This window comes from Oppia nitens, unplaced genomic scaffold (assembly GCF_028296485.1).
Source record: "Oppia nitens isolate AA-2021 unplaced genomic scaffold, nextdenovo-longstitch-racon4-pilon3 scaffold20_pilon_pilon_pilon, whole genome shotgun sequence".
Taxonomy (NCBI): Eukaryota; Metazoa; Arthropoda; class Arachnida; order Sarcoptiformes; family Oppiidae; genus Oppia; species Oppia nitens.
The window spans coordinates 585,434-612,245 of NW_026533200.1; the positions used below are offsets into that span (position 1 = coordinate 585,434).

Below are 26,812 nucleotides of genomic sequence, written 5' to 3' on the forward strand. Positions count from 1 at the left end.
TTTTTTTGTTGAAAAAACATATTTCAAATACATAATGATTATGTATTATTTAGTTTTGTGTTATAAAGTTTTTAAATAATTTTAGAAATTTATTTTTTTTTCAAAAAAAAAACTAAATTAAATAGTTTAATTACTATGAAAAATTTTTATATCAAATTTTTTTTTCAAAAAAAAAAATTCTCAATATATTAGCCATCAAATAGTTGTTAAATGATTTATATAAATATATTTAATTATTATTATTTTCTAACATAAAAAAAATATTTGTTTGGCTGAGATTAACATTTTTTTAATAACAATTGTTATAATTAAAAAAAAATAATTATCTTTAACTAATAAATCCAAAATTAAATTTTATAAATAAAATAATATATATATATATTGATATTTATATACTGTATATACAATATAGACATATTTAAACATTTTCTAGTTGTAAAAAATAAATTATTATATATATTATTAATTATATTATATAATAAAATAATTATTTTATTTAATTTTATTGTATATAATTTGTTACGATCTAAATACTACTTATATTAGTACCAAAAAAAATATTTTTTTTATATAATATTATTATCTATTTATAGGCAATTTATTTTCCCATTGATTTCTATGTATTGATAATATTTTTGTATAGTTCAGGTGCTAGTGATTGATAATTTTATAGCACCAGTAGATACTAGTACAGTAGCTTAGGTAGCCTTTTATAATTGTGAAATAAATGTCTAGTCTAGTAAATAATTTATTTTTTTTTTAAATAAATATATAATTGATGTGTCATTTTTAAGTAAAGTTATTTTAAAAACTTTCAAAATGTGTTTTTTTTGTTGAAAAATTTGTTTTAAATGTTTAGTAATATTTTTTTTAAAAAAATATGTCTATTAATGATTTTTTTGTTGTCAAAAAAATATTTAATAAACTATTAAAAAATTATTAAAATATCTTTTTGTTGTTGAATATAATAGTAACTATTAATAATCTTAACATTAATTTAATTTTTATTATTATTATTATAATATACTAATAAACTTAAAAAAACTTAAATCTTTATTATTAAGCTATTTATTAAACAATTATATAAAAAATAAAAATATTTATATTTATATTTATATTTAATTGTATCTAATCTATTATTTTATTTTTAGCTAATTTTTTAGCTTTATTTTTTTAGCTAATAAATTTTTAGTAAGATTAAAATTTTTAAAAAAAATTAACACAAAACAAATTAGATAACATAATTAAAAATAAAAATAATATATAATAGTTATGATCAGTCATCTAATATATAGCCGACACCACCACCACCTAAACCACCTAAGCTGTCGCCACCTCCATAACCACCTAGGCCACCAGCACCACCACCACCACCAGCACCACCATCTAAACCGCCATAGCCCCAGCCACGCCCACCTATATCACCATAGCCGGCGCCTCTACCACCTAAGCCTCTGCCACCACCTAAACCACCGAAGCCTCCACCACCGTATAAACCACCTAATGGGCCGCCACCACCATATAAACCACCGTAGCCCCAACCTCTACCACCCAAACCACCTAATCCGCCGCCACCACTACCTAAACCACCTAAACCTCCGCCAGCACCACCCAAACCACCTAATCCGCCGCCAACACCACCCAAACCACCAAAGCCTCCGCCGCCACCCAAACCATTTAAGCCTTCACCACCACCACCTAAACCGCCTCCACCATCACCCAAACCACCTAAGCCTCCGGCTCCTAAACCACCGAAACCGCCGCCGCCACCACCCAAACCACCTAAGCCTCCGCCACCGAAGCCACCGCCACCACCATATAGACCACCGTAGCCCCAACCTCTACCACCTAAGCCGTCGCCACCACCACCATATAAACCGCCGCCTCTACCACCTAAACGACCAAATGGTCCGCCACCACCATATAAACCACCACCAAATCCCAAACCTAACTGTCCATTAACTTTATCTAATATTTTTTCATAATAATAATTAACAAACAAAATTAATTACAAAATATAGTTGAAATTTAATTTTTTTAATTATAATCAAATATTTAAATTTAAATTAATTTAATAACATTTAACTTACCATTTAATAAATATAGACATATTATAACTGTTATTAGTATTATTGATTGGTGTTTATTATTATTATTATTATTATTAATTATAAAATAATTCATGATGATTGATTGATTTATTTAATTTTTAAAAAATTATTGAAATTTAATTTTTAATAAAATTATTTTTTTTAACTAAGTAGATGTTTAGATTAGAAAAAAATAATTAATAATAATACAGTATATTGTTAGTACTAATATAGCAAATAAATTAATATGTACATTTTTTAACTTTTTATAAATTTTTTTATTTTGAAAAATAAATATCTACAAATATATTTTATAAAATACAGTATATTATAGTTTATTTTATTTATTTTTTTAAAAATTATTTAAAATACTTAATGATGTTTGATTTTTTTGTTGTTTGTTATAAAGTTTTAAAATATTTTTATAAGTTTATTATTTAAAAAATAAATAAATAAAATATTTTTATTAAAATGTAAACTTTTATATCAAATGTAAAAAAAATCTCAATTTATTTTTGTATTAAACTAATAAAATTTTTAGTTTAGGTTAACATTTAATAAAAAGTTAGTTATGTTTTTATAGGCAATTGATTTTTATAGCACCAGTAGATACTAGATTGGGTAGGTTTTTATTATTATGAAATTAATGCTATAGTCTAGTAAATAGTTTTAAAATTATTGATAAAATCTATGTGTAATTTAATTTAAAGTTACTGTAAAAACATATTTTTTTGCTAAACTAAATTGTTTTAAAACTTTAAAAACTTTTTTGTTGTTGTTGTAAATGTTTAGTAATGTATATATGAAAAAAATGTGTCTATTAATGATTTTTTTTGTTACTAAAATATTTATATAAAAAAAATATTTTATTTTATAATATTAACTGTAAATAATCAGACATTAATTTATTATTTATTTTTATTATCATAATAATAAACTTAATTAAAAACTTTTATATTATAGCTATTTGTTTTAATATTTTGAAATCATTTATTATTATATTAATATTTTATTAATAATATTTATTATTACAAAAAAAATTATATAAATTATAATTATGTTAGTGTAAATAAATTTAATTAAATTAACTAAATATCAATATTTATTATTATATCAATCAAATATCAAATATTTAATAACACAACAAAAATTACAATATAATAAATTACTATTAATATAATATTAAAAATATATTTAATATTAAAAAATATATTTAATATTAAAAAATATATTTAATATTAAAAAAATAATTTTATAATCTAAATCTAATATTCAAATTTTTATTATAGTTATTATTTTTAATTAAAAAATTTTATTAATTAAAAAATTAATATTATATACTGTATTATTAAACAAAAAATATTAAGCATAAAGTATAGACTGTATATCATGTATATGTTGGTTCCAATAGCGCCTGAATTGTTGCAAATAAGCGGGTATTGGACGTCCAACACCCGGTGCCAACAGCACCTCCAGGTGCTTATCCAATGCCCAGTTCATAGCCGAACCCCAATTACCAATAAATTCGGCCATTATTGGCGTAAAATTCTGTTCAAACGGTTTAGTTAGATCAGATCCTATAGTATATTCATAGAGATTGGGGGAGTGAAAGGGGGAAAATTTAAAAAATTAAAAAAAATAAAATTTCCATCAATAAGAATATTTCAAGTAAAATTTCTATTAAAAAATTTTACATTATTATTATTATTATTTTTTTATTATACTATGAAATTTTGTAATACTTTATATATATATATATATATATATATATATATATATATATATATGATAATAAATTATACAAAAATTATATATATAGAAAATATTAAATTGTTATAAAATATTTTTTAATTATATTTTTGTTTTGTTTAAATATAATTAAAAAAAATAAAATTATTATATTAAAATTTTCTAGTTAAATAAATTATTAATTAAATTACTTAAATTAAATAATAATAATATTATTATTATTTAATTATTACTTGTAAATTATAAAGTTGTAATTATATATAAAAAAATGTAAAAAAAATTATCTCTCTCTCTCTCTCTCTCTCTCTCTAATAATAATAATAATAATAATAATAATAATAATAATAATATTTAACTATTACATGTAATCAACAACAAAAAATAATTATTTTTAACTATTTAGATAAAACTATAGATAATATATCGATTAATAAGCTACTAATTAATAAGGAGAAATTTTCTAGAAATTTATATTAAATAAAAAAAAATGGGAAACTTTGTAAAAATTTCTTATTAAATTTTTAAGAAACTTTCTAGAAATTTATATTAAAAAAATGGGAAACTTTGTAAAAATTTCTTATTAAAAAATAAGAAACTTTCTAGAAATTTATATTAAAAAAAAATGGGAAACTTTGTAAAAATTTCTTATTAAAAAATAAGAAACTTTCTAGAAATTTATATTAAAAAAAATATGGGAAACTTTGTAAAAATTTCTTATTAAAAAATAAGAAACTTTCTAGAAATTTCTCTCTCTCTCTCTCTCTCTAAATATATATATATATATATATATATACTGACCTATATTAAAATCGGCCGATTCAAATAATTGTTGCAAACGTGTACCGGGATATATAGCTGACCCTATCCTAACACGTCCAGCAATTATCCGATCAAATTGTCGCTTAATTTTCTGGGCTAACGATCCCAGCAATTGTTGAACATTTGATAACTGCCGATCCATTTTATCACCTAGCTGATCCTGGTTACGTTTGGTAAAATTCAAACTGGTAGACCAATCCAAGATCAATGGCCTAATATCATCCCTCAGCGCAAAATCAAAATCATATAATACCCGTCCCGATAAATGGGCCAAACGTTTGAATAGTTGTTGTAATTTTTGGGACATTTCATCCAAAATGATACCTTTCCGATCCATTTCCCCACCTAAATGATGTAGTCTAACAATACCGTCAAAATTAAACGGATAGTATGATTGTTGGTCGTCATCATTAGTAGCTAAGCTACCTGTGCTGCTGGGTTTACCTGAAAAAAAATTTAATTTTAAATTTTAAATAAATAATTATTTTTTTATTTGTGGTTATATACTGTATATAGTATATAGCCAGAAATAAAAATAATTATTTATTTATAATTATTATTAATAATAAAATAATATATATATGAGTTATAAATAGATTATATAAATGAAATTAGATTAATTAATTAGTTAGTTATAATTAGTTAGTCAATTATATAATAATAAATTTATTAAAATTTATTATTATCTAGTGTTTAGTTTTTTATTTCAAATAATAATAATATTAAATTATATTAATTTTTAAAAAAAATTTTTTTTAGTATATATACTAAAGTTTTTAATAAGTATAATGTTAATTATTTAATTTGTTTTGTTTATCTAATCAAGTTAAATTATATAAGTATAAATTATTGATGATAATGAGTTGGATAATAAATTTTAAACAAAACAAAAATAAATAGTATCAATTGTATAGTTATTTTTTATTTTCAGCTACCTGTGCTGGGTTTACCTAAAAATTTTTTTTTATTAATAATTATATAGATAATTATTTTTTGTGGTTATATATACTGTATATATATATTATTTAATTATAAATAGGTTAATTATAATTATAGTTAATTATAGGTTAATAATAGGCTAATTAAATATGAATTATCTAAGATACCTGTGCTCGGTTGACTACCTATAAAAAATTATTTTATTTTTTTTATTTATTTTTTTTGTATTAATCCATATATTTATAATAATTTAAATATTGATATATACATAACTGTTTATTTATTAATTGTTTAAATTAAATAATATATTAATTTTTTTTAGTAATTGTTGTTAATTATCTAATTATTATTTTGATATATAATTTTTTTTATATCTTGAAAATTTCTATTATTTTAAGGTTACAATTAATTAATTTTTTTTAATTAAATTATTTAATCAGTGTACATGTATATCATTTAATTATAAACTCTAATACTTTAAAATTTAATAAAAAATATTAAATAATTTTTAATTTACATATAATATACATTTATATTGAAATAAATTTTAAGTTAAATTTATACAGTATTTAAATAATATAAATAATATTTTAAAGTTTTAAATTATAACAAACAAATTGAAAAAAATAATTATATTATTTTACACTTACATTGATTCAAATCAATAGCTGTAGAAATAATGATTAAAAAAATTATAAAATATTTTTTAAACATTTTTTTTGTTGTTGACCAAATATTTATAGTTAGGTTAAAAATTAATATAAAACTTTTTAATTAATTTTTTGTAAAAATTTTTATATATAATAAAAACTATATTTTAGTAGAAAACATTTTATATATAAGTACATTATACAGGTATCGATAGTGTAATCAGGGTTGTAAACATGGCAGGCATTAAACAATATATGCCATTTTTTTGTCATGCAATGGGCATCTATTTTAAGGTGGGGACCCACCTATTATTTTATGTATATATTATCAATTAATTTAAAAAATACATTGTTTTATCAATATATATATATATATATATATATATATATATATATATTATTTGTTTAATATTAACCCTAAATTATACAATAATCTCATTAAAAATAAATCTATTAATTATATAATTAATTAACAGGATATTACTATATTATGTAAATGCAGTTTACATTATTTTTAATAATTAAAAATGGCAGGCAAATTAAATAGATGCCCAAAATCACTGTGACTTTTTTATATAGGCATTGATAGGGTAGGCATTTATTATTATTATTTTTAAAAACCCTGATTATAATATAATTTATAATGTAAGCAAAAAATATTAAACAATTATTTAGCTATATCATTTAAACTGAAATTTTTTTATTAAAATTATTTTATTTTTATTATTAATGAATTGTATATAATATTAAAATATAAAAATTGTTTGAATAGTTTTATTGTCAATTGAATGTTGAATAAAATTTTTTTTAAAATTTGTTTATTAATGCTTATTATTCGCATTTTTTATGTTTTTAAAACGTAACTGATTTTTAATTTTCAAAATATTTTAATCATAACTGTATAACTAATAAGTTTTTATTTTATTTATTTATTTTTTAAATAATAATATTTTTACTTTTAACTAAATATAACAAACATCTAAATAATTAAATATATATATATATTGTAATAAAATTATTTTAATTTAAACAATTATATTTAATAATAGTAATAATAATAATAATATAATAACTGTATAATAAAAGCATTTATTTTCATGTAATATAATAATTATGTAAATATTATAATAGTTTTTCAATAAAAATTTTTATATAAAAATAAAACATTTTATTTATGATTTACTGATTAATGATTAAACAGTTTTCAACAATAAAAAAAACTAAATTTTTATTTAATAAAACATAACTTTTTTCATATTATTACAAAAAAAATAATTATAAATAAAACTACAATATATTTATGATATCCAAACAAAAATATAAATATATTTTTATCATTTTAAATATAACTGTAATTATGATATTAAAATAATTAATGAAAATTAATAATAGGGTTAACATAATATAATATATTAATCATCTTATTATATGTAATTATTTTTTTAAAAATATATATAATATATACATTTTTTTTAGCACCGGTAGGTATTACCCATGGATAGGCTAGATCTATAAGCGCCTGACACTATTAATAAATGCCTAATTTACTAGTATAGTAAACAATGATTTTTAAATAAATTTAAATTTTATTGTTTAAAATTTAAAAAAAAACTAACTTTAAATAATTAAAACAAAAAAAAATTTTTTTTGATAAAATATAATATAAATTTAATAGAAATCATTTATATAGTTTTATATATTAATTAAATATTATTATTATATATAAAAAATTAATTACTCTATATTAAAATTAATTATTTTGTGTTTATTTAAAATTAATAAATTTTGTTTATTAAAAAATTAATAAATTTTGTTTATTTAAAATTAATAAATTTTGTATATTAAAAATTAATAAATCATGTCTATTAAAATTAATTATTTTTTTTATTACAAATTAATAAATTTTGTTTATTAAATTTAATTACTGTTTATTAAAAATAATTATTACTGTTTAATAAAAATAATTATTACTGTTTAGTAAAAAAAAAAATAAAATAATTTAATTTAATTATAACATACAGACTGTATGGCCTGTATATGTTGGTTCCAATAGCGCCGGAATTGTTGCAAATATGCGGGTATCGGACGACCGACACCCGGTGCCAGCAGCAGCTCCAGGTGTCTGTCCAATGCCCAGTTCATAGCCGAACCCATATTGCCCACATACTCGGCTTGTGTTTGGGCAAAATCCGGTTCATACGGTTTCAATAGATCCGGTCCTATCGTATAGGAAGCCGTACGAAATATTTCCGTCAATCGGGTGGCCGGGTATATAGCCGGGGATTGTCTAACCCGCTGACCAATTATCGGATCAAATTCCTGTTTGATTTTATCGGCCAGCGATCGCATCAATTGTTGTAATGTTTGTAATTGTTGGCCCAGTTTATCGCCGCCATTACCTAATGTGTTGGCAATAAAATACAGTAATTTTTATACAAACACACAAAAATAATAGTAAAATTTCTAGAAAGTTTCTGCAAAAAAAAACTATCTATCTATGGGATCCCACCCACCCACCCCCCAACCCCCATAGTTAATTTTGTTTTTCTCGATATATGTTATTATGTATACAAAATAATTCAAATTATTAGTCTATTAGTAATAATTAGTATTAATATATATTTTTTTTAATTATTAATTAAAGTATTAAATTAATTTAATTATCTAAAATAAAATTATTATTAATAAATTTTACAATAAAACTGATTATTATTATTATTAAATTATTTTAAATTATTTTTTACATATAGGTATCGCATTTTTTTGTTGTGTGTATACTAGTTGTAGTGTATAGTACTGTACTAGTATAATGTTATATATATATATAACAATAGCAATATAGATATGAGAGGCGGGGTGTGGTGGGGATGAGGGTGGGGGTGAGGGTGGGGTTCCATAGTATAACAATAGAGTAGAAATTTTTATATACTATAGAAATTTATTCCATGGAGAAATTTACTGAGAAACTTTTTATTATTATTATTATCATTAAATAATTTTAAAATATTTTTTACATATAGGTATCGCATTTTTTTTGTGTATAGTAGTTGTAGTGTATAGTATTGTACTAATGTATAATGTTATATATATATACATACAGTATATATAACAATAGCAATATAGATATGAGAGGCGGGGGATGGGGTGGGGGTGGCGTGGGTGGGGTCCCATAGTATATCCATAAAGTAGAAATCTCTATCATCATTACCGTTACGTTTGACAAAATCCTGGGCCAGTGCCCAATCGGCTAGCATTGGCCGTATGTCGTCTCGGACGGCAAAATCAAAGTCGTCTACCGGTTCCGAGTGTGCCGTCTGTTGGAACAGTATCTCCAACTGGTGGGCCATTACGTTCATTATGTAACCTTTGCGGTCCATTTCCGGGCCCAAGTTATGCAGTCTGGCTATACCGTCAAAATTGAACGGATAGTAATCGCCACCAGTAGTTAGTTTACCTATAAATATATATATATATAATAGTTATATAGATTACTGGGGATGGGGGTTGAGGTGGGTTGGGTTGGGTTGGGTTGGGATGGGGCTATAGATAATGGGTTAAATTTGAGAGATATATAGATTATTGAGGGTTGAGGTGGAGGTGGGTTGGGATGGGGTTAGATGATGGGTTAAATTTGATAGATATATAGATTATTGATGGTTGGGGTGGAAGTGGGTTGGGATGGGATGGGGCTATAGATAATGGGTTAAATTTGATAGATATATAGATTACTGGGGATGGGGTTGAGTTGGGTTAGGATGGGGTTAAATAATGGGTTAAATTTGTTAAATATATAAATAGATAGATAATTAATATTATAAATATATAGATGATTAATAATAAATTATTATAATATTTTTATTATTATTATCTAATATTTAATAAAGTTGTTACTAATATCTAACTTTATTATACTATTAAATGTTATTTATTATTATTATTATTTTCATATACTGTATATTTTTTAGAAAATAAAATTATTATAACATTTTTACAAAAATACATTAACATATATTATAATAAAACAAATTAAATATATACAGTATATATACAGTATATATACAGTATATATACAGTATATATACAGTATATATACAGTATATATACAGTACAATATTACACTTACATTGTGTCCAATTATTTATTTTAGCAATGATTATAAAAATGAAAATAAAGTTTTTAGACATTTTTATTAAATTAATAAATAATAGAAATTAATAAATAATTTTTTAAAAATTAACAATATTTATATACAATATATAGACAATGTATGACATTATTAATTATTTAAAAAATGTAATATTTTTTTTGGCTTGGTCATTTAATCAAAAAAAAATTTTTTTAAGTAAAACTTTATTGGTTTTGTTGTACATTAAATTGATGATAATTTCATATTACAAAAATAAAATTGTTAAAATAGTTTTAATTATAATATTATAATATTGCATAAAAAAATTATTTGTTAATTAATGATTATTATTTGAATTTTTATGTTTTTTTAATTACATATTTTTTTATTACATATAATAAACAGTTATAATAAAATAACAGCAAATAGTTTTCAAACATTGACTAATTACTAATAATTATTTTTTTTAGTATTTTTTTTTACTTTTATAAGTAAATGTTATAAACAAATATCTATATAATTAAATGAAAATTATTTACTTAATAAAAAACAATTAATTAATTTTATTATTTTATTTAATTAATTAATTAGAAAATAATAATTTATTATAATAATAGTAATAAATTTTTTTTATAATAGTATGTAATAAAATAATAATAAAGATTATTTTTCAAATATATAATTACAAAATAATAATAAATAAAATTTTATTAAAAATAAAAAAATAAATTAAATAATTTCTATCATACAAAATATAAAATTTTAAAAAATCTGTATTTATTATAACAAAACAAAACAAACAAAAAAACATAATTATAATTAATATAACAGTAATTATAATCATAATAATTATAATATAATTTCATTAATATATTTTCATTAATAAAATAAATATAGTTTTTACTCAAAAAATAATAGTCAGAAAAAAATTTAATTAATTAATTAATTATTTATTTATTTATTTTTTGTCCTCAAAATACTCGTTACTATGGCCGTCGCCGTCACCGCCACCGCCGCCGCCGCCGCCGCCGATGGCATCGCTAACATAACGGTACGGATCAAAGTCACGACCGTCTCCGCCGCCGCCGCCGGAAACGACATCATTATAGTCAAGATTATTATCGTCGGTGTCGTCGCCACCGTCGCCATAAAAGTCACGGTCATTATCATCATCATTGCCGCCAAACTCCCCGTCGCCGCCATCGGCTTCTTCATCACCGCCGCCGCCACCGTAGCCGCCGCTGTTGTCGCCAAACTCATCGGCATTACGACCACTGGCGCGGCCGCCGCTGTTACCGCCACCACCACCTGTACCACCAAAGTTACGGCCAAAGTTGAGGCCACCGTCAAAGCTACCGAAGCCGCTGCCGCCAAACGGTTGCTGTTGTTGTTGATGTAGTTGTCTATTAGCTACCAGTGCTGCTCCCGGTTGTTGTTGGCCATAGTTGGCGAACCGTTCATATAATCGACCTGGGTATTCATAATAATAATAATAATTAATTAATTAATTAGTATTAATTATTAAGGAAAAAGTAGTCCAGGCTAAATAATTTTAAATAATTATTATTATAAACAAAATTTTTATTTGAATTTATTATATTATTATTATATAAATATTTTAATAATAATAATAATAATAAATTAATTAATTAGTATTAATTATTAATGAAAAAAATAGTCCAGGCTAATAATTTTAAATAATTATTATTATAAATAAAATTTTATTTTAATTTATTATATTATTATTATATAAATGTTTTAACAATAATAATAATAATTAATTTATTTTTTTATTTTTTTAGATAGACTTTACTAATAAACTTTATAATATAGTATTATAATTAAGTAATACTATTATAACAAATTATAAAAATATAAATTTATTTAATATAAATATTAAAAATATTTTTTTTTAAATTAATATTATTATTGTTTTTTTAAATAATAAAAATTATGTTTAATATCTAAAAAAATAATAATAACTTTCTATAAATACAATATATTGTATATAATTTTTTTAATTTTTATAATATACTAAAACAATTGCATTACTGATATTAATATTTTATATATATATATATCTAATAAATTAGTAATTGTTTTGATATAATAATAAAAAAAATATTATAATAAAAACTATTTATTATTATTATTATTATTAGTTCAATACATACCTTGATATGCCCTTTGAAAAGGATTATTATTATTATTATTATTATTATTACTATTAAACCTAAACGGCATATATTGGCCATTAATTACAATAAATTTGGCTAAAAATATACAAAACAATAGCAAACAGTTTAACAATTTTGTATCCATTTTATTAAATTATGAACAAAAAAAATTATTTACTGTATAAACAAAACAAACAAAATATAATATAACGATAAAAAACTTTATAAAAGTTTTTTTTCAAACAATTTTTTTATAATTTAAAAAACAGTCACAAAATTAAACAATTATGATATATATATTTTTAATTATATATATATATATATATATATAATTGTTATCTAATATATTTAATATCAAATATTATTTATCATTTATATTACAGTATATAACAACAATGTATAGTAAGTTATATACAATATAATCAATCAAACATTTTTTTATATTAATTAAATCATTAATAAATTGTTTTTTATTATATATATATATATTTTTATATAACACTTCATTAAGCAGACGGTAATTATAGGGACTAATAATACTAAATAAATAAAAATTTGTAAAAAAAATAATAATAATACAATCAATTACTGGTTATTTACAATCACTTAATTGTTAAGATAATTATCGAAAAAACATTTAAAAAAATAATATTAAATTATTATTATTATTATTATAACAGTATTTATTATTAAATAAAAATCACCGATAGATAAGCTAATCATTTATAAATCAAAAAAAACAATTTTATTTATTAACAAAAAAAACTTTTGCTTTTTATTTATTGACTTTTTGTTGTCGATATTATCAATATTATTGATAGTATATATATAATAGTTATCTATCTATTATTAAAATTATTATTGTTTATTGTAACACTTGAATAGATGCTAATGGGGAGCACTGGTAGGTATCACTAATTTTTTTTTAAGTCAATCAGCACAGGTATGGGTGACATATAATATACAAGTTTGTCTAACTGTGGGAAATACCTAAACCAAAAAAATAAATAAATGAAAACTGTATTTCCTTTTTAATTGTTTTTGTTGTTTATTAAGATATATATATATATATATATATATATATATATATATATATACTGTATATTATATATAATATATTAGTGTTGTCTCTAATATGAGGTGAACTTTTAGGTTTCCTATTGCTCTCTCTCTCTCTCTCTCTCTCTCTCTCTCTCTCTCTCTCTCTCTCTCTCTAATGAGAGACAAACAAATGTGGCCTAAATTTTATGACAATAATAATAATAATAATAATAAAATCCTAAATGAAAAAACCACTTTCAACTAACACATTGTTGTTGTTGTTGTGTTTGAAGTAATTTATTTTGTTTGATATTTACATTTTTACAGTAAAGTAAAGTAAAGTATAATACTATTATATAATATTAAAATATAATACAAATTGGATAAAACTTTTTTGTTGTTTGTTGTTAACAGTTATTAGTGAATAATATATATATAATGTAATAATAATTATATTAAAAAAAGGAAAGTGTTATTAAATAACAATAATAATTTTTTTTTTTTTTTTTGAAAAACCATTGCAACAAACTTTGACATAGCTATTGATAATTATTAACTAATTTTTTTTTTAAATAAAACTTGTTTTATATTATGTTTGTTTTTAATATAATAATTACATTTATAAAAAAATAACTACTAATAATTAATTGACTTTTAAAAAAATTATTGACTAATTATATTACGATATTTGACCCAGGTCTCCATATATTAATAATTAAAATAACTAATAAATAAATTATTATAAAATTGAATTTTTATTATTATTATTATTAATGTTAACCGTATATAATTTTATATCAATGTTAATAACTAAAAAAAACTTAATTAATAAAATTTTTATTTATTTAATGTTTAATTTTTTTTAAAAATATTTTTACATAATAAAATGGTATCTATTTTATATTAATATAAAAATTATTAATTAAAAGTAATTTTTTATTTGAATAAAAATCAATTTAATATTTGAATATAAAAAACAATTAAAATAAATTAAATATTTGAATAAAAATCAATTTAATATTTGAATATAAAAATCAATTTAATATTTTTTGAATAAAAATCAATTAAATATTTTTTATAAAAATCAATTAAATATTTTTTGAATAAAAATTAATTAAATATTTTTAATAAAAATATTTGAATATAAAAATCAATTTAAAATTTTGAATAAAAATCAATTAAATATTTGAATATAAAAATCAATTTAATATTTTTTGAATAAAAAACTATTAATTTTTAAATGTTTGCTTAATCTGATCCATCAGTTGATCCCATTGTCTATCAAAATCAATTAGATATCGATATTTTTCAGGTGATACTACCTGTCCTCCTCCTCCTCCTCCTACTCCTCTATGGCCGGGTGGCAACAACATGGTCTTCAACTTTGATCCGACAGCTTCATCGTAGGCCTGACCTATTTCATTGTAAAACTCGGCCAACGATCGACTAAACTGTGGCTCCAGTTCCTCGGTTAGCGATTGTGATAATACCTGAGCCAAACCATACAAATCGGTATCCAAACTATTATCGATGGCTTGTTGTCTAATATCTGGACGTTTGTGAACATCCTTAACCCTGGGATCAAACACTTGATGGATAGCATCCCTGAGTTTAGCTAATAGTTGGCCAACAGTTGCCAATCGTCCGGTAAATTGTCGGTTAATATCTTTGGCCAGATTTTTCTCGAATATTATAACACAATTGTATAGATTGTCGACCAGATTGCCGACATCGTAACGGATGGCATAGTCCAGGTCGTCGACAGTGTTGGGTTTGGTGGCCAGTCGGTCGAAAAATTGAACCATATCTGACCCGAGTTTGACCAGCGGCTGGCGATATTTGTTGGCCAGCGATGACAAACCGTTACGGTTGAGTATATCGATCAGATCAAACTTGATGTCAATAGTAGATACCGGTGCTGTTAGCAGGGTATATGTATGTGTGTGTTTATGTGTGTGTATGTGTGTGTGTATGTGTGTGTGTATGTATGTGTGTGTGTATATGTATGTGTGTATGAGTGGGTGTGTATGCGTGTTTATGTATGTTTGTATTTGTTTTTATATATGTGTTTGTGTGTATGTATGTATGTGTGTGTATATGTGTTTGTGTGTGTGTATATATATTTGTATATGTATATTTGTATATGTATGTTTGTATATTTATATTTGTATATGTATGTTTGTGTGTATGTATATATAGGTGTGTATGGGTGGGTGAGTGTTTATGTATGTGTTTATGTATGTTTGTATTTATTTTTATATATGTGTTTGCGTTTAATAATAATAATAATAATAATAATAATAATAATAATAATTAGTAATTTTATTAGTTAATAATTAATTAATTAATTAGTTATAATTTTCTAACTTTTTAAAAACAAAAACAAAAAATACTTACAATAGATAAGTAGTCCCATAACTAGTGTTGTTAAAACAGGTATTAATAATTTCATTGTAAAGTATTGGTGTTTTTTACTTAATATTAATTTTTTACTATTACTAATAATTATAATTTTAATTATTTATTTAATTTTTTTGGTAGCTTATATACAATTTTATCAGCCAAAATATTTATTTATTTATTTTTTAATAATAGACAGACAAAAGTTATAATAGTTGTGTCATTTAATTAAAATATTTAAAAAAAACAATTATTTTATTGTATAATTATTTTATAAGTAAAATATGTAATTGTTTTTAAAAAATGTTTATAAAACTTTTATATACATTATATTTATGTTTAGTAATTCAATAATTATTTTAAAAAAATGTGTCTATTAATGATATTTTTTAAAACAAATAAAATATTTAACAAAAAAATTTTTTATTACTTATCATTAATCAAATTTGAATTATAAGTATTATAAGTTTTTTTTTATTTTGCATTAAAATTCACATATGAAACACCTAATTGTAAGCACCGGGATAAAAAAAAACTAACTGTCCATTACTTGAAATGTATCGGTGACTAACTAATTAACTAACTAACCCATAGACATAACCAATTTTATTTGTATAATTTATACACCAATTTTCAATATTTACTAACTTAATAATAAATTTACATAAATATATATATATATATTAAATTATAAAATATATTTTAGTTTTTTTTTTATAATATTAGTTATCCCATTGACTATTGAAAAACACATTTAGTAGTAGTAGTAGTTATTGATAGTATGTATAATATGTTTTGAGTTGTATTTTATTTTATTTTTTAAATACTAAAAATAGTTATAAATATGTAGTTAATAAATGATAAAAATTACAACAACAAAAAAATAAAATAAAGCATAATTTGAATATATTTAGTAAATTTTAAATTAATAAATATATATATATATATATTGATATATATTTAGTGTTGAAAATATATTAAAATTTTTGACTAAAAATAGTATTGTTTTGTGTAAAGCCATTGAATGCTTGAATCCAATAAATATTACAACAAATAATTGCATTTCAATGGGAAAAAAATCACTGATTATAGTGACTGTTATGACAACAACAACAACACACGTGTGGATAACAAGTTGAGTATAAAATTGATAATATTTTTGAATAATATTTTTTTTTTAAAACTAATTAATTTAATAATTATGACATTTTTTTTAAATAACATGTATTAATAAATTGTTTGTGTAATGATTAGCTTATTTTAATACAAAAAAATAATATTCACATTAATTTATACAGTATTTTAAAAAATATGCTTAAAGTTTGATGATTAATAACTTTGATACCTAAAAATAATATTTTAATATAAACATATTAATTAATTTTAATAATAAAGTTTTATTTTTTTTTAAAATACTGTATAAATATATATTTAATTTATTATTATTTTAAAAAAATATTATTTTATTTTTTTGTTACAATAAAACTACTGTATGGATACAGTAGTATTGGTATAATAATATAATATAGATTTTTTTTGTGTTGAAAAACAATTCAATCAATTTATATATTTTTTGTTAAATTAATAAAAAATATATATTATTGTATTTTAGACTAATGTTATATATGATAATAACTGTAATAATACTAAAAAAAAATTTCCTAAAATAACATATTTTATTCAAATAGATTTATGTATAAAATAATTATTTATTTATTATTATTATTATTTTACTATTATTAGTTGTTAGGCAATAATTTAGCCAATAAAACAATATATATAATTTATTTTAGTTTTTAATTTTTAAATTAAGTTATTTTTTTGTATAAATATTTCATATAAGTATAAACAATAGATTTTTTGTTGTGTTGTAATTTTTTTTTAATAGATATTTTAAGGATGTTTATATCATATTATATTTATATATTGTATATATTAATGTAAAAAATTTTCCCAAATAGATATTTGATTAAATATATCCGGGGAAATTTATTTATATAAAAAAAAATATTAACAATAACATTTATTATTTTATTTTATTTTAAATATTAAAATTCCCATTTAAAATATCGGATGAATATTTATAATAATAATAATAATATAATCATTTATTTTAGAAATATTATTATTATTATTTGAAAAGATTTAATACTAATAATACTTAATAATAAAATTATTGATTCATATATTAATAATAATATAAACTAATAATAAATTTTTGTAGTTTAATATATAATATTTATTGAAATATTTAGTTTATTTGTTATATAAATATTTTCACTTAACTATCAATTATTTGTATTATATATATATATATATATTATTTTATATTTAATCTGATATCTAATATACTATTAAAACATTATTATCAATAAAAAAAATTTATCCAATCATATGATTAATGTAAAATAAATTATTAGTTAATGTAAACACTTTATATACTATAGATATTAAATACTGTATTATTCAATATTACATATATTTGAATATTTATATATTTTATAGTTATAATAAAAATTTCCAAACAATCATCTTAATTTTTATTTTATTATTAATAACAAACATTTATTATTATCATTATTAGTATTATTATTATTACAATTAATAATTTAATATATTAACAAAATACAATTGTATTAGTACTAAAAAAAATATTTATAATTATTAATATATAATAAATTATATGATAATATTTTTTTTTAATATTAATGCTAACATAATATACTGTATATATTGTTTTAATACATTATAGATATATATATATATATATATATAATTTGCTGTCAAACAGTATCTAACTAATCATTTAGTGGCCAGTTATCAATGAGTATAGGCCATCACCTAAACACCCCATATATCTATCACATATCTATCCCATAGATATTAACCAAAAAAACATGGCCAACCAATTGATAATTTTAAATTTTATTATCAATTGGTTAACAATCATATTGTTAATCATTTTATCATTATTTACTAATATCTATGCTTTAAATATTAACAACAAATACGGACCGCCGGCGCCTGTAGTTAATTATGGACCCAATCAACAACAATATCATCAGCAGCCGGTGCCGGTACCGGTACGACCACCATATGGACAGCCATTACCATCAGTAGTCAAACCACAACCAGCAGCAGCAGCTCAGCCATCAAACAACAACCATAACAATAATGGTCTATATATTGTACCGAAATATATAGCATATCCACAACAACAACGACAGCCAAGCAATTATACCAATACCTACCCGTCCTATCAGGGAATAGGAGGTCCCGGACCCGGAACCGGACAGCAATATAGACCACTACTAAAGTATTATTACATGAGACCGCCGTATTTGGCACAACCATCACTACCGCTACCGGCGCCGATGCCACCTGTGGTGGCCACTGGCGGCTACGGTAGTTACGATGGTGGCCAACAAGTCGATGACTCATCATCATCGGTAACCAATACCCTGGTACTGGTACAGGTTGTCCACAGGCACGGCGATCGTACACCACTGGCGTTTTATACGGATGATCCGTACGGCCAGGACTACTACTGGCCCGAAGGTCTGGGCGAACTGACCAACAAAGGCAAACAACGGCTGTACGCAGCGGGCGTACAGTTTAGGCAACGATACGACCAGTTTCTCGGGTCGTCACCCAAATTGGTACGTATGAGGTCGACCTCGAAGTCAAGGTGTCTGGAAAGTGCCCAACTAATGGCCGCCGGTTTGTATCGGCCCCGTAATCAATGGATATGGCAGCCATCATCGGGACTGGCCCAGCAATGGCAACCGGTTCCCGTACAGACAGTACCCGCGGAAATTGATGCCATGCTATACTACGGTGCCAATTGTCCGCAAACCGACAAAATTGAGGCCAATATTATGGCCTCGGCTTCCGTTAAACAGTATTTGGAGACTAAACAGGATTTTCTGAAGGTATGTGTAAAACACAACTAATATTTATTTTTATTTTTTTTAAATATATATATAATTATTAATTATAAATACCATTCAATATGAATAGTAAAAAATATATATTAATTATAAAATAGTAATAAATTTTTTTAGTATTTTTATTGTTATTATTATTAAATACTATTTTACCATAATTTATATTATATTTTATTTTGATTCAATTATTATAATTATTAAATTATTTTTTTTAAAATAACACTCTGGGCAACTAAAAATTTTTTTTTAAATTAATAATAATTAAATCTTTTTTTTTAATTAAATTTTAGTTTTTGAATTACTTAATATTAGTTTTATATAACTTTAAATTATATATAGAGTTATATAAAACTTATTAATATACTATAAAAATTTATTTCTAAAAGTAAATATATAATATTATATATATATATATATGTAATTTATTTTTATTTAATTATTATTATTAAAATTTTAGAAAAATAACACACTAGATAACTTAACATTTAAAAAACAAAATTTTTTTTTAATAATAATTAAATCAAAAATATAAATTTCAAATACAATTAGTATTTTTTTTTGTTGTTGGTATAATTAATATTTTGAATAATTATTATTATTATTTATTACTATTATTTTAGTTTTAAATTACTTAATATTAGTTTTATATAACTTTAAATTATATATATATATATAGAGTTATATAAAACTTTTATTAATATACTATAAAAAATTTATTTCTAATAATTTTTTTTGAAATATTTAAACTAGATAACTTAACATTTAAAAAACAATTTTTTTTAATAATAATAATCATAATTAAATCAAAAATATAATTTTCAAATACAATTAGTATTTTTTTGTTGTTGTTGGTATAATTAATATTTTGAATAATTATTATTATTTTTTTTTATTATTTTAGTTTTAAATTATTTAATATTAGTTTTATATAACTTTAAATTATATATAGAGTTATATAAAACTTATTAATATACTATAAAAATTTATTTCTAAAAGTAAATATATAATTTTATTTGTATATATATATATATATATATATATGTAATTTATTTTTATTTAATTATTATTATTAAAATTTTAGAAAAATAACACACTAGATGAGTTAACATTTAAAAAACAAATTTTTTTAAATAATAATAATCATAATTAAATCAAAAATATAATTTTCAAATACAATTAGTATTTTTTTGTTGTTGTTGGTATAATTAATATTTTGAATAATTATTATTATTATTTATTACTATTATTTTAGTTTTAAATTACTTAATATTAGTTTTATATAACTTTAAATTATATATATATATATAGAGTTATATAAAACTTTTATTAATATACTATAAAAAATTTATTTCTAATAATTTTTTTTTGAAATATTTAAACTAGATAACTTAACATTTAAAAAACAATTTTTTTTAATAATAATAATCATAATTAAATCAAAAATATAATTTTCAAATACAATTAGTATTTTTTTGTTGTTGTTGGTATAATTAATATTTGGATAATTATTATTATTATTTTATTATTATTATTTTAGTTTTAAATTACTTAATATTATTTTTATATAACTTTAAATTATATATATATATAGAGTTATATAAAACTTTTATTAATATACTATAAAAATTTATTTCTAATAATTTATTTTTTAAATATTTAAACTAGATAACTTAACATTTAAAAAACAAATTTTTTTTAATAATAATAATCATAATTAAATCAAAAATATAATTTTCAAATACAATTAGTATTTTTTTGTTGTTGTTGGTATAATTAATATTTTGAATAATTATTATTATTTTTTTTTATTATTTTAGTTTTAAATTATTTAATATTAGTTTTATATAACTTTAAATTATATATAGAGTTATATAAAACTTATTAATATACTATAAAAATTTATTTCTAAAAGTAAATATATAATTTTATTTGTATATATATATATATATATATATATGTAATTTATTTTTATTTAATTATTATTATTAAAATTTTAGAAAAATAACACACTAGATGAGTTAACATTTAAAAAACAAATTTTTTTAAATAATAATAATCATAATTAAATCAAAAATATAATTTTCAAATACAATTAGTATTTTTTTGTTGTTGTTGGTATAATTAATATTTTGAATAATTATTATTATTATTTATTACTATTATTTTAGTTTTAAATTACTTAATATTAGTTTTATATAACTTTAAATTATATATATATATATAGAGTTATATAAAACTTTTATTAATATACTATAAAAAATTTATTTCTAATAATTTTTTTTTGAAATATTTAAACTAGATAACTTAACATTTAAAAAACAATTTTTTTTAATAATAATAATCATAATTAAATCAAAAATATAATTTTCAAATACAATTAGTATTTTTTTGTTGTTGTTGGTATAATTAATATTTGGATAATTATTATTATTATTTTATTATTATTATTTTAGTTTTAAATTACTTAATATTATTTTTATATAACTTTAAATTATATATATATATAGAGTTATATAAAACTTTTATTAATATACTATAAAAATTTATTTCTAATAATTTATTTTTTAAATATTTAAACTAGATAACTTAACATTTAAAAAACAAATTTTTTTTAATAATAATAATCATAATTAAATCAAAAATATAATTTTCAAATACAATTAGTATTTTTTTGTTGGTATAATTAATATTTGAATAATTATTATTTTTTTTTATTAAATTTTAGTTTTGAATTACTTAATATTAGTTTTATTATGTAAATTATATATCTATATATAGAGTTATATAAAACTTTTATTAATATACTATAAAAATTAATTTCTAATAATTTTTTTGAAATATTTAAATTATATTTTTTTTGTGTGTATGTGTATGCACCAAACACATACATACCCACCACCCCCAGGCCCTTAATCAGGCACTACCCGGACATAACTGTACGGATCTGACCTGTACTATGTGGCTGTACGATACACTGACCACCGAGTTTGACTATCAGCCGCCTAAACCCTATCCGGGTTGGATGGCATCGGTAGGCGTCGATCGGGTTATGACGGGTTTGACCGAATTGAATGAAAAATACTATGACGTTGTCTACGGTAACAAACAAATACAACAGTTGAGGTCAGGTATCCTATTGGAAACGTTGATCAACAATATGTTCAATGCATCCCAGGTAGAGATTGGGGGGGGGAGGGGGGGGAGGGGAGGGGGGGGATGGGGCACAAATAGAAAGTTTTCAAATATATTTCTATAGAAATTTCAAAAATTTTATGGTTATGTCTAATTGGGGGATTCCCCCCATATCTATAGTTATTGTAATACTAGTATTTTTTTTTAATAACATATAATACTATACATACAGTATAATATCATATACTATACAAAATTTGATACCTATATACAGTATATAAAATAATTATAATTATTTAATAATAATCAGTTTATTTTTAAAAAAAAAATGATTCATTTTATTATATAAATCATAGTTTAATTAATTAATTAATTAATTTTTTGTTGTTTAATTAATAATTAAAATAATAATAATAATTAATAATGTATTGTTATATGATAGGAAATATCGAGATAATAAAAATTAACCATTGGATAGATAACCATAGATAGAAATTTTTTTTTTTTTTTTAGAAACTTTCTAGAAATTTCTCTATTATTTTTTTTATAAATTTCTCCTCTTTTTTTGCGCCAACACTAATCACAGGCTACCACCCATACGACTACCAGCGGTAGTCCGACTAATCAAAACACACCGCAACCGAAACTGTATGTCTATACCGCCCACGATATTGCCGTCTATACGCTGATGCGCTTACTATACGGTACGGCCCGTTACCCGAGCTTCGGCGATGCCGTAGTGATTGAACTGCATCTGATTGCCGGCCAATACTATGTCCGGCTATACTATGGACGTAATGACCCGATTAACTATGGCTACAAGTTTACCGGTTTCGGTACGGTTTGCGATAAAGATGGCGACAATAGTTGCAGTTTAGATGAGTTTAGGGATACAATGAAAGACCTGTTTGTTACCGATTGGAGCAAACAGTGCGGACTAACCAATGAGATACCGATATTTACTTAAAATTTTTTTWAAAAAATTTATATCTATTTTTTCAACAAAAAATTTTTTTTTTGTTGATTTTTTCATAACATATTTTATTTCATATATTATTTTCTTTAATATTAATTCTATATTTATATCTATTTTATTATATTTTTTTTAAAATTAATTTTAGTTAATTTTGTAAACCTATATTATTTTATAATTAATTACAATTAATATTTGATTTTATTTGTATTATTTACTAAAAAATTTAATCAATTAGTAATTTAATTAAGTATGAATAAAATTTTCAAAAAATACACTTTAATATTATTATAAATAATTTAATTATAAAGTAATATTATGTATAATTTTTAAGAAAATTTTTTGCAATTATTTTTATTTTAAAAAATAAAAATAAATTTTATTTATGATAATTTAGTGTTACTTTTTTTTGATTAAAACATTTATTACAATCATTGACATCACATTTGAATGTTTTTTTTTCACTTAAAAATGATAATTTTTTTTGTGATTAACTAAATGTGTTTTAAGTCGAAAAAATTTGTTTCAATTATTATAATGGCATTGAAATTGTGTTTGAATTGATTTGTTGTAAAAATTTTCAAACATTGATATATTTAAAAACAATATTTATTTGAAAAAATTTTCACATTAATACATACAATATTTATAATATGATATAAACATCCTTAAAATATTTAAAATTTTTAAAACAAAAAAATCTATTGTTTATACTTATATGAAATATTTTTATACAAAAAACTTATTTAAAAATTAAAAACTAAAATAAATTATCTATTGTTTTATTGGCTAAATTATTGCCTAACAACTAATAATACAAAAAAAAAATAAAATAAATATTTTATACATAAATCTATTTGAAGAAAATATGTTATTTTAGGAAAATTTTAAAAGTATTATAATTATTATCATATATAACATTAGTCTACAAATACAATAATATTTTTTCTATTAATTTGACAAAAAAAAATATAAAATTGATTGAATTGTTTTTCAACTACAAAAAAAATCTATATTATATTATTATACCAATACTACTGTATCCATACAGTAGTTTTATTGTAACAAAAAAAATAAAATAAAATCATATTTTTTACAAAAATAATAAATTAAATAGAAATACATATAAAATACAATATTTTTTAACAGTTTTTTTAGTAGAATTTTTTTATTATATTAAAATTAATTAATATGTTTTTATATATTTTAAAATATTATTTTTAGGTATCAAAGTTATTAATCAAAAAAAAAAACTTTATTTTTAAATACTGTATAAATTGATTGAATATTATTTTTGTATTAAAAATTTGATAATCACTACACAAACAAACAAAAAACACATGTTATTTAAAAAAAATAATGTCATAATTATTAAATTAATTAAAAATAATAGCCCAACTAAAAATTGGTATAAATAGCTCAATTGAAATGTTAAATAAAAATATCAGTAAAAAAATAATTTTTTTTGTAATAAATATTATTATTAATAATAATTTTTTTATATAATATAGTTATTATTATTAAAACAATGAATTTGTTATACAATTTTCTAGTATTAACAGTAGTAGTAGGCGTTGGGCTAATCTATTGTAAGTATTATTTTTTGATTACTAATAAAAAAAATTTCAAAACTAATTTTATTATTAATTATTACTTATTATTATAAATTAATTAATTAATTAATTAATTAATATTATTATTAAAATACAAACTACAGGTTCATCGGAATCTGATTCATCCGACTCCGGTTCCCACCATAAGAAACATCATAAGAATCGTAAACATCATAATCATAAAAATGGTAGACAACCGGCACCGCCGGCACCGGTAGTATATAGACTACCCGTAAAGTTTGATTTGGTTGGCCTACTCATGAATAACGGTATGTCCACATGGGCCGACCAGTATCGTCGACAGCTATCCGATTTGGATACAAATTTAGATGAATTTTTCAACGGTATGGCCACTGTTGCCGAGGATGACCTGGATTTTGTTATGCGTTACGATTTGGACCAATTGTTAGTCGATCTGAGCCGTGGATTGAAATTGTTTCGGAAAAACATCGACCAAAATGCCGACAACAATGGTATTGATCGGAATTTTTCAGGACGTATAGCTACCGGTGCCCAACTGTTTGACGAACTGAGCCTATATTTGGTACAGTTGTTTGCATCAAAAGATATGGATCGCCGACACCGACGACAACATAGTATATATAGATATAATCTATTGAGTAAACCATTGATTGAATTGTCGGGTGAATTGGGTAAACTGATGACCCGGGATATTGAACCTAATTTTCAGCGTGTATTGTACGGGTTTTACCGGTCAATAGGACAGGCCTACAATGCAGCCATTGGTGAACAGGTTAAGCGATTGTCGGGTAGTGGTGGTGGTAGGGATCAGTTACCCGAAAAATATCGATATCTGATTGCATTCAATAAACGTTGGGATCAATCGTTTGGTCAGATTAAGCAGTTATTTAAGAAAAAATATTAATTATTAGTTATTAGTTAATATAATAATACAGTAATTAATTAATTAATTATAGGTTATGTTGTTGTTTGATTAGCCTATTAATTATGTATTACTTTATAAATCTAATCTAACCCTAACTTTATATATATATAATAAAAGAGCATTTAAAAAAAACTAATTATATAATTGTTTTATTTTCTAACAATTTTTATTAGTTGTTTAAAAAATAATATTCAATCAATAATTTTTTGATTAATGTTCGCCCAGTTATCGCCTCTCCAGAGTATCGGC

General features: G+C 21.0%; 7 protein-coding genes across 7 annotated transcripts; 2 read left to right on the top strand and 5 right to left on the bottom strand.

The window, feature by feature from the left end:
* Positions 1-1,276: 1,276 nt before the first annotated feature.
* Positions 1,277-1,959, bottom strand: LOC128953129 (acanthoscurrin-2-like). The gene is made up of 2 exons (XM_054298603.1): positions 1,953-1,959; positions 1,277-1,893 (listed from the first exon to the last, which is right to left on the bottom strand). The coding sequence occupies exons 1-2, from the start codon at positions 1,957-1,959 to the stop codon at positions 1,277-1,279; spliced, it is 624 nt and encodes a 207-aa protein (XP_054154578.1).
* A 1,493-nt stretch (positions 1,960-3,452) lies between these two features.
* Positions 3,453-6,382, bottom strand: LOC128953130 (uncharacterized). Its single transcript, XM_054298604.1, has 3 exons — positions 6,248-6,382; positions 4,638-5,102; positions 3,453-3,667 (listed from the first exon to the last, which is right to left on the bottom strand). The coding sequence occupies exons 1-3, from the start codon at positions 6,309-6,311 to the stop codon at positions 3,453-3,455; spliced, it is 744 nt and encodes a 247-aa protein (XP_054154579.1). The 5' UTR covers positions 6,312-6,382.
* Positions 6,383-8,222: 1,840 nt separating this feature from the next.
* Positions 8,223-10,423, bottom strand: LOC128953215 (uncharacterized). The gene is made up of 3 exons (XM_054298691.1): positions 10,371-10,423; positions 9,456-9,701; positions 8,223-8,646 (listed from the first exon to the last, which is right to left on the bottom strand). The coding sequence occupies exons 2-3, from the start codon at positions 9,622-9,624 to the stop codon at positions 8,252-8,254; spliced, it is 564 nt and encodes a 187-aa protein (XP_054154666.1). The 5' UTR covers positions 9,625-9,701; positions 10,371-10,423; the 3' UTR covers positions 8,223-8,251.
* A 908-nt stretch (positions 10,424-11,331) lies between these two features.
* On the bottom strand, positions 11,332-12,617 carry LOC128953131 (uncharacterized). Its single transcript, XM_054298605.1, has 2 exons — positions 12,548-12,617; positions 11,332-11,843 (listed from the first exon to the last, which is right to left on the bottom strand). The coding sequence occupies exons 1-2, from the start codon at positions 12,615-12,617 to the stop codon at positions 11,332-11,334; spliced, it is 582 nt and encodes a 193-aa protein (XP_054154580.1).
* Positions 12,618-14,820: 2,203 nt separating this feature from the next.
* On the bottom strand, positions 14,821-16,071 carry LOC128953132 (uncharacterized). The gene is made up of 2 exons (XM_054298607.1): positions 15,989-16,071; positions 14,821-15,509 (listed from the first exon to the last, which is right to left on the bottom strand). The coding sequence occupies exons 1-2, from the start codon at positions 16,041-16,043 to the stop codon at positions 14,821-14,823; spliced, it is 744 nt and encodes a 247-aa protein (XP_054154582.1). The 5' UTR covers positions 16,044-16,071.
* A 2,737-nt stretch (positions 16,072-18,808) lies between these two features.
* Positions 18,809-24,037, top strand: LOC128953133 (prostatic acid phosphatase-like). The gene is made up of 3 exons (XM_054298608.1): positions 18,809-19,923; positions 22,844-23,113; positions 23,657-24,037. Exons 1-3 carry the CDS (start codon positions 18,889-18,891, stop codon positions 24,035-24,037), a joined length of 1,686 nt encoding a protein of 561 aa, XP_054154583.1. The 5' UTR covers positions 18,809-18,888.
* Positions 24,038-25,551: 1,514 nt separating this feature from the next.
* Positions 25,552-26,678, top strand: LOC128953183 (uncharacterized). Its single transcript, XM_054298656.1, has 2 exons — positions 25,552-25,632; positions 25,761-26,678. Exons 1-2 carry the CDS (start codon positions 25,572-25,574, stop codon positions 26,540-26,542), a joined length of 843 nt encoding a protein of 280 aa, XP_054154631.1. The 5' UTR covers positions 25,552-25,571; the 3' UTR covers positions 26,543-26,678.
* Positions 26,679-26,812: the final 134 nt, after the last annotated feature.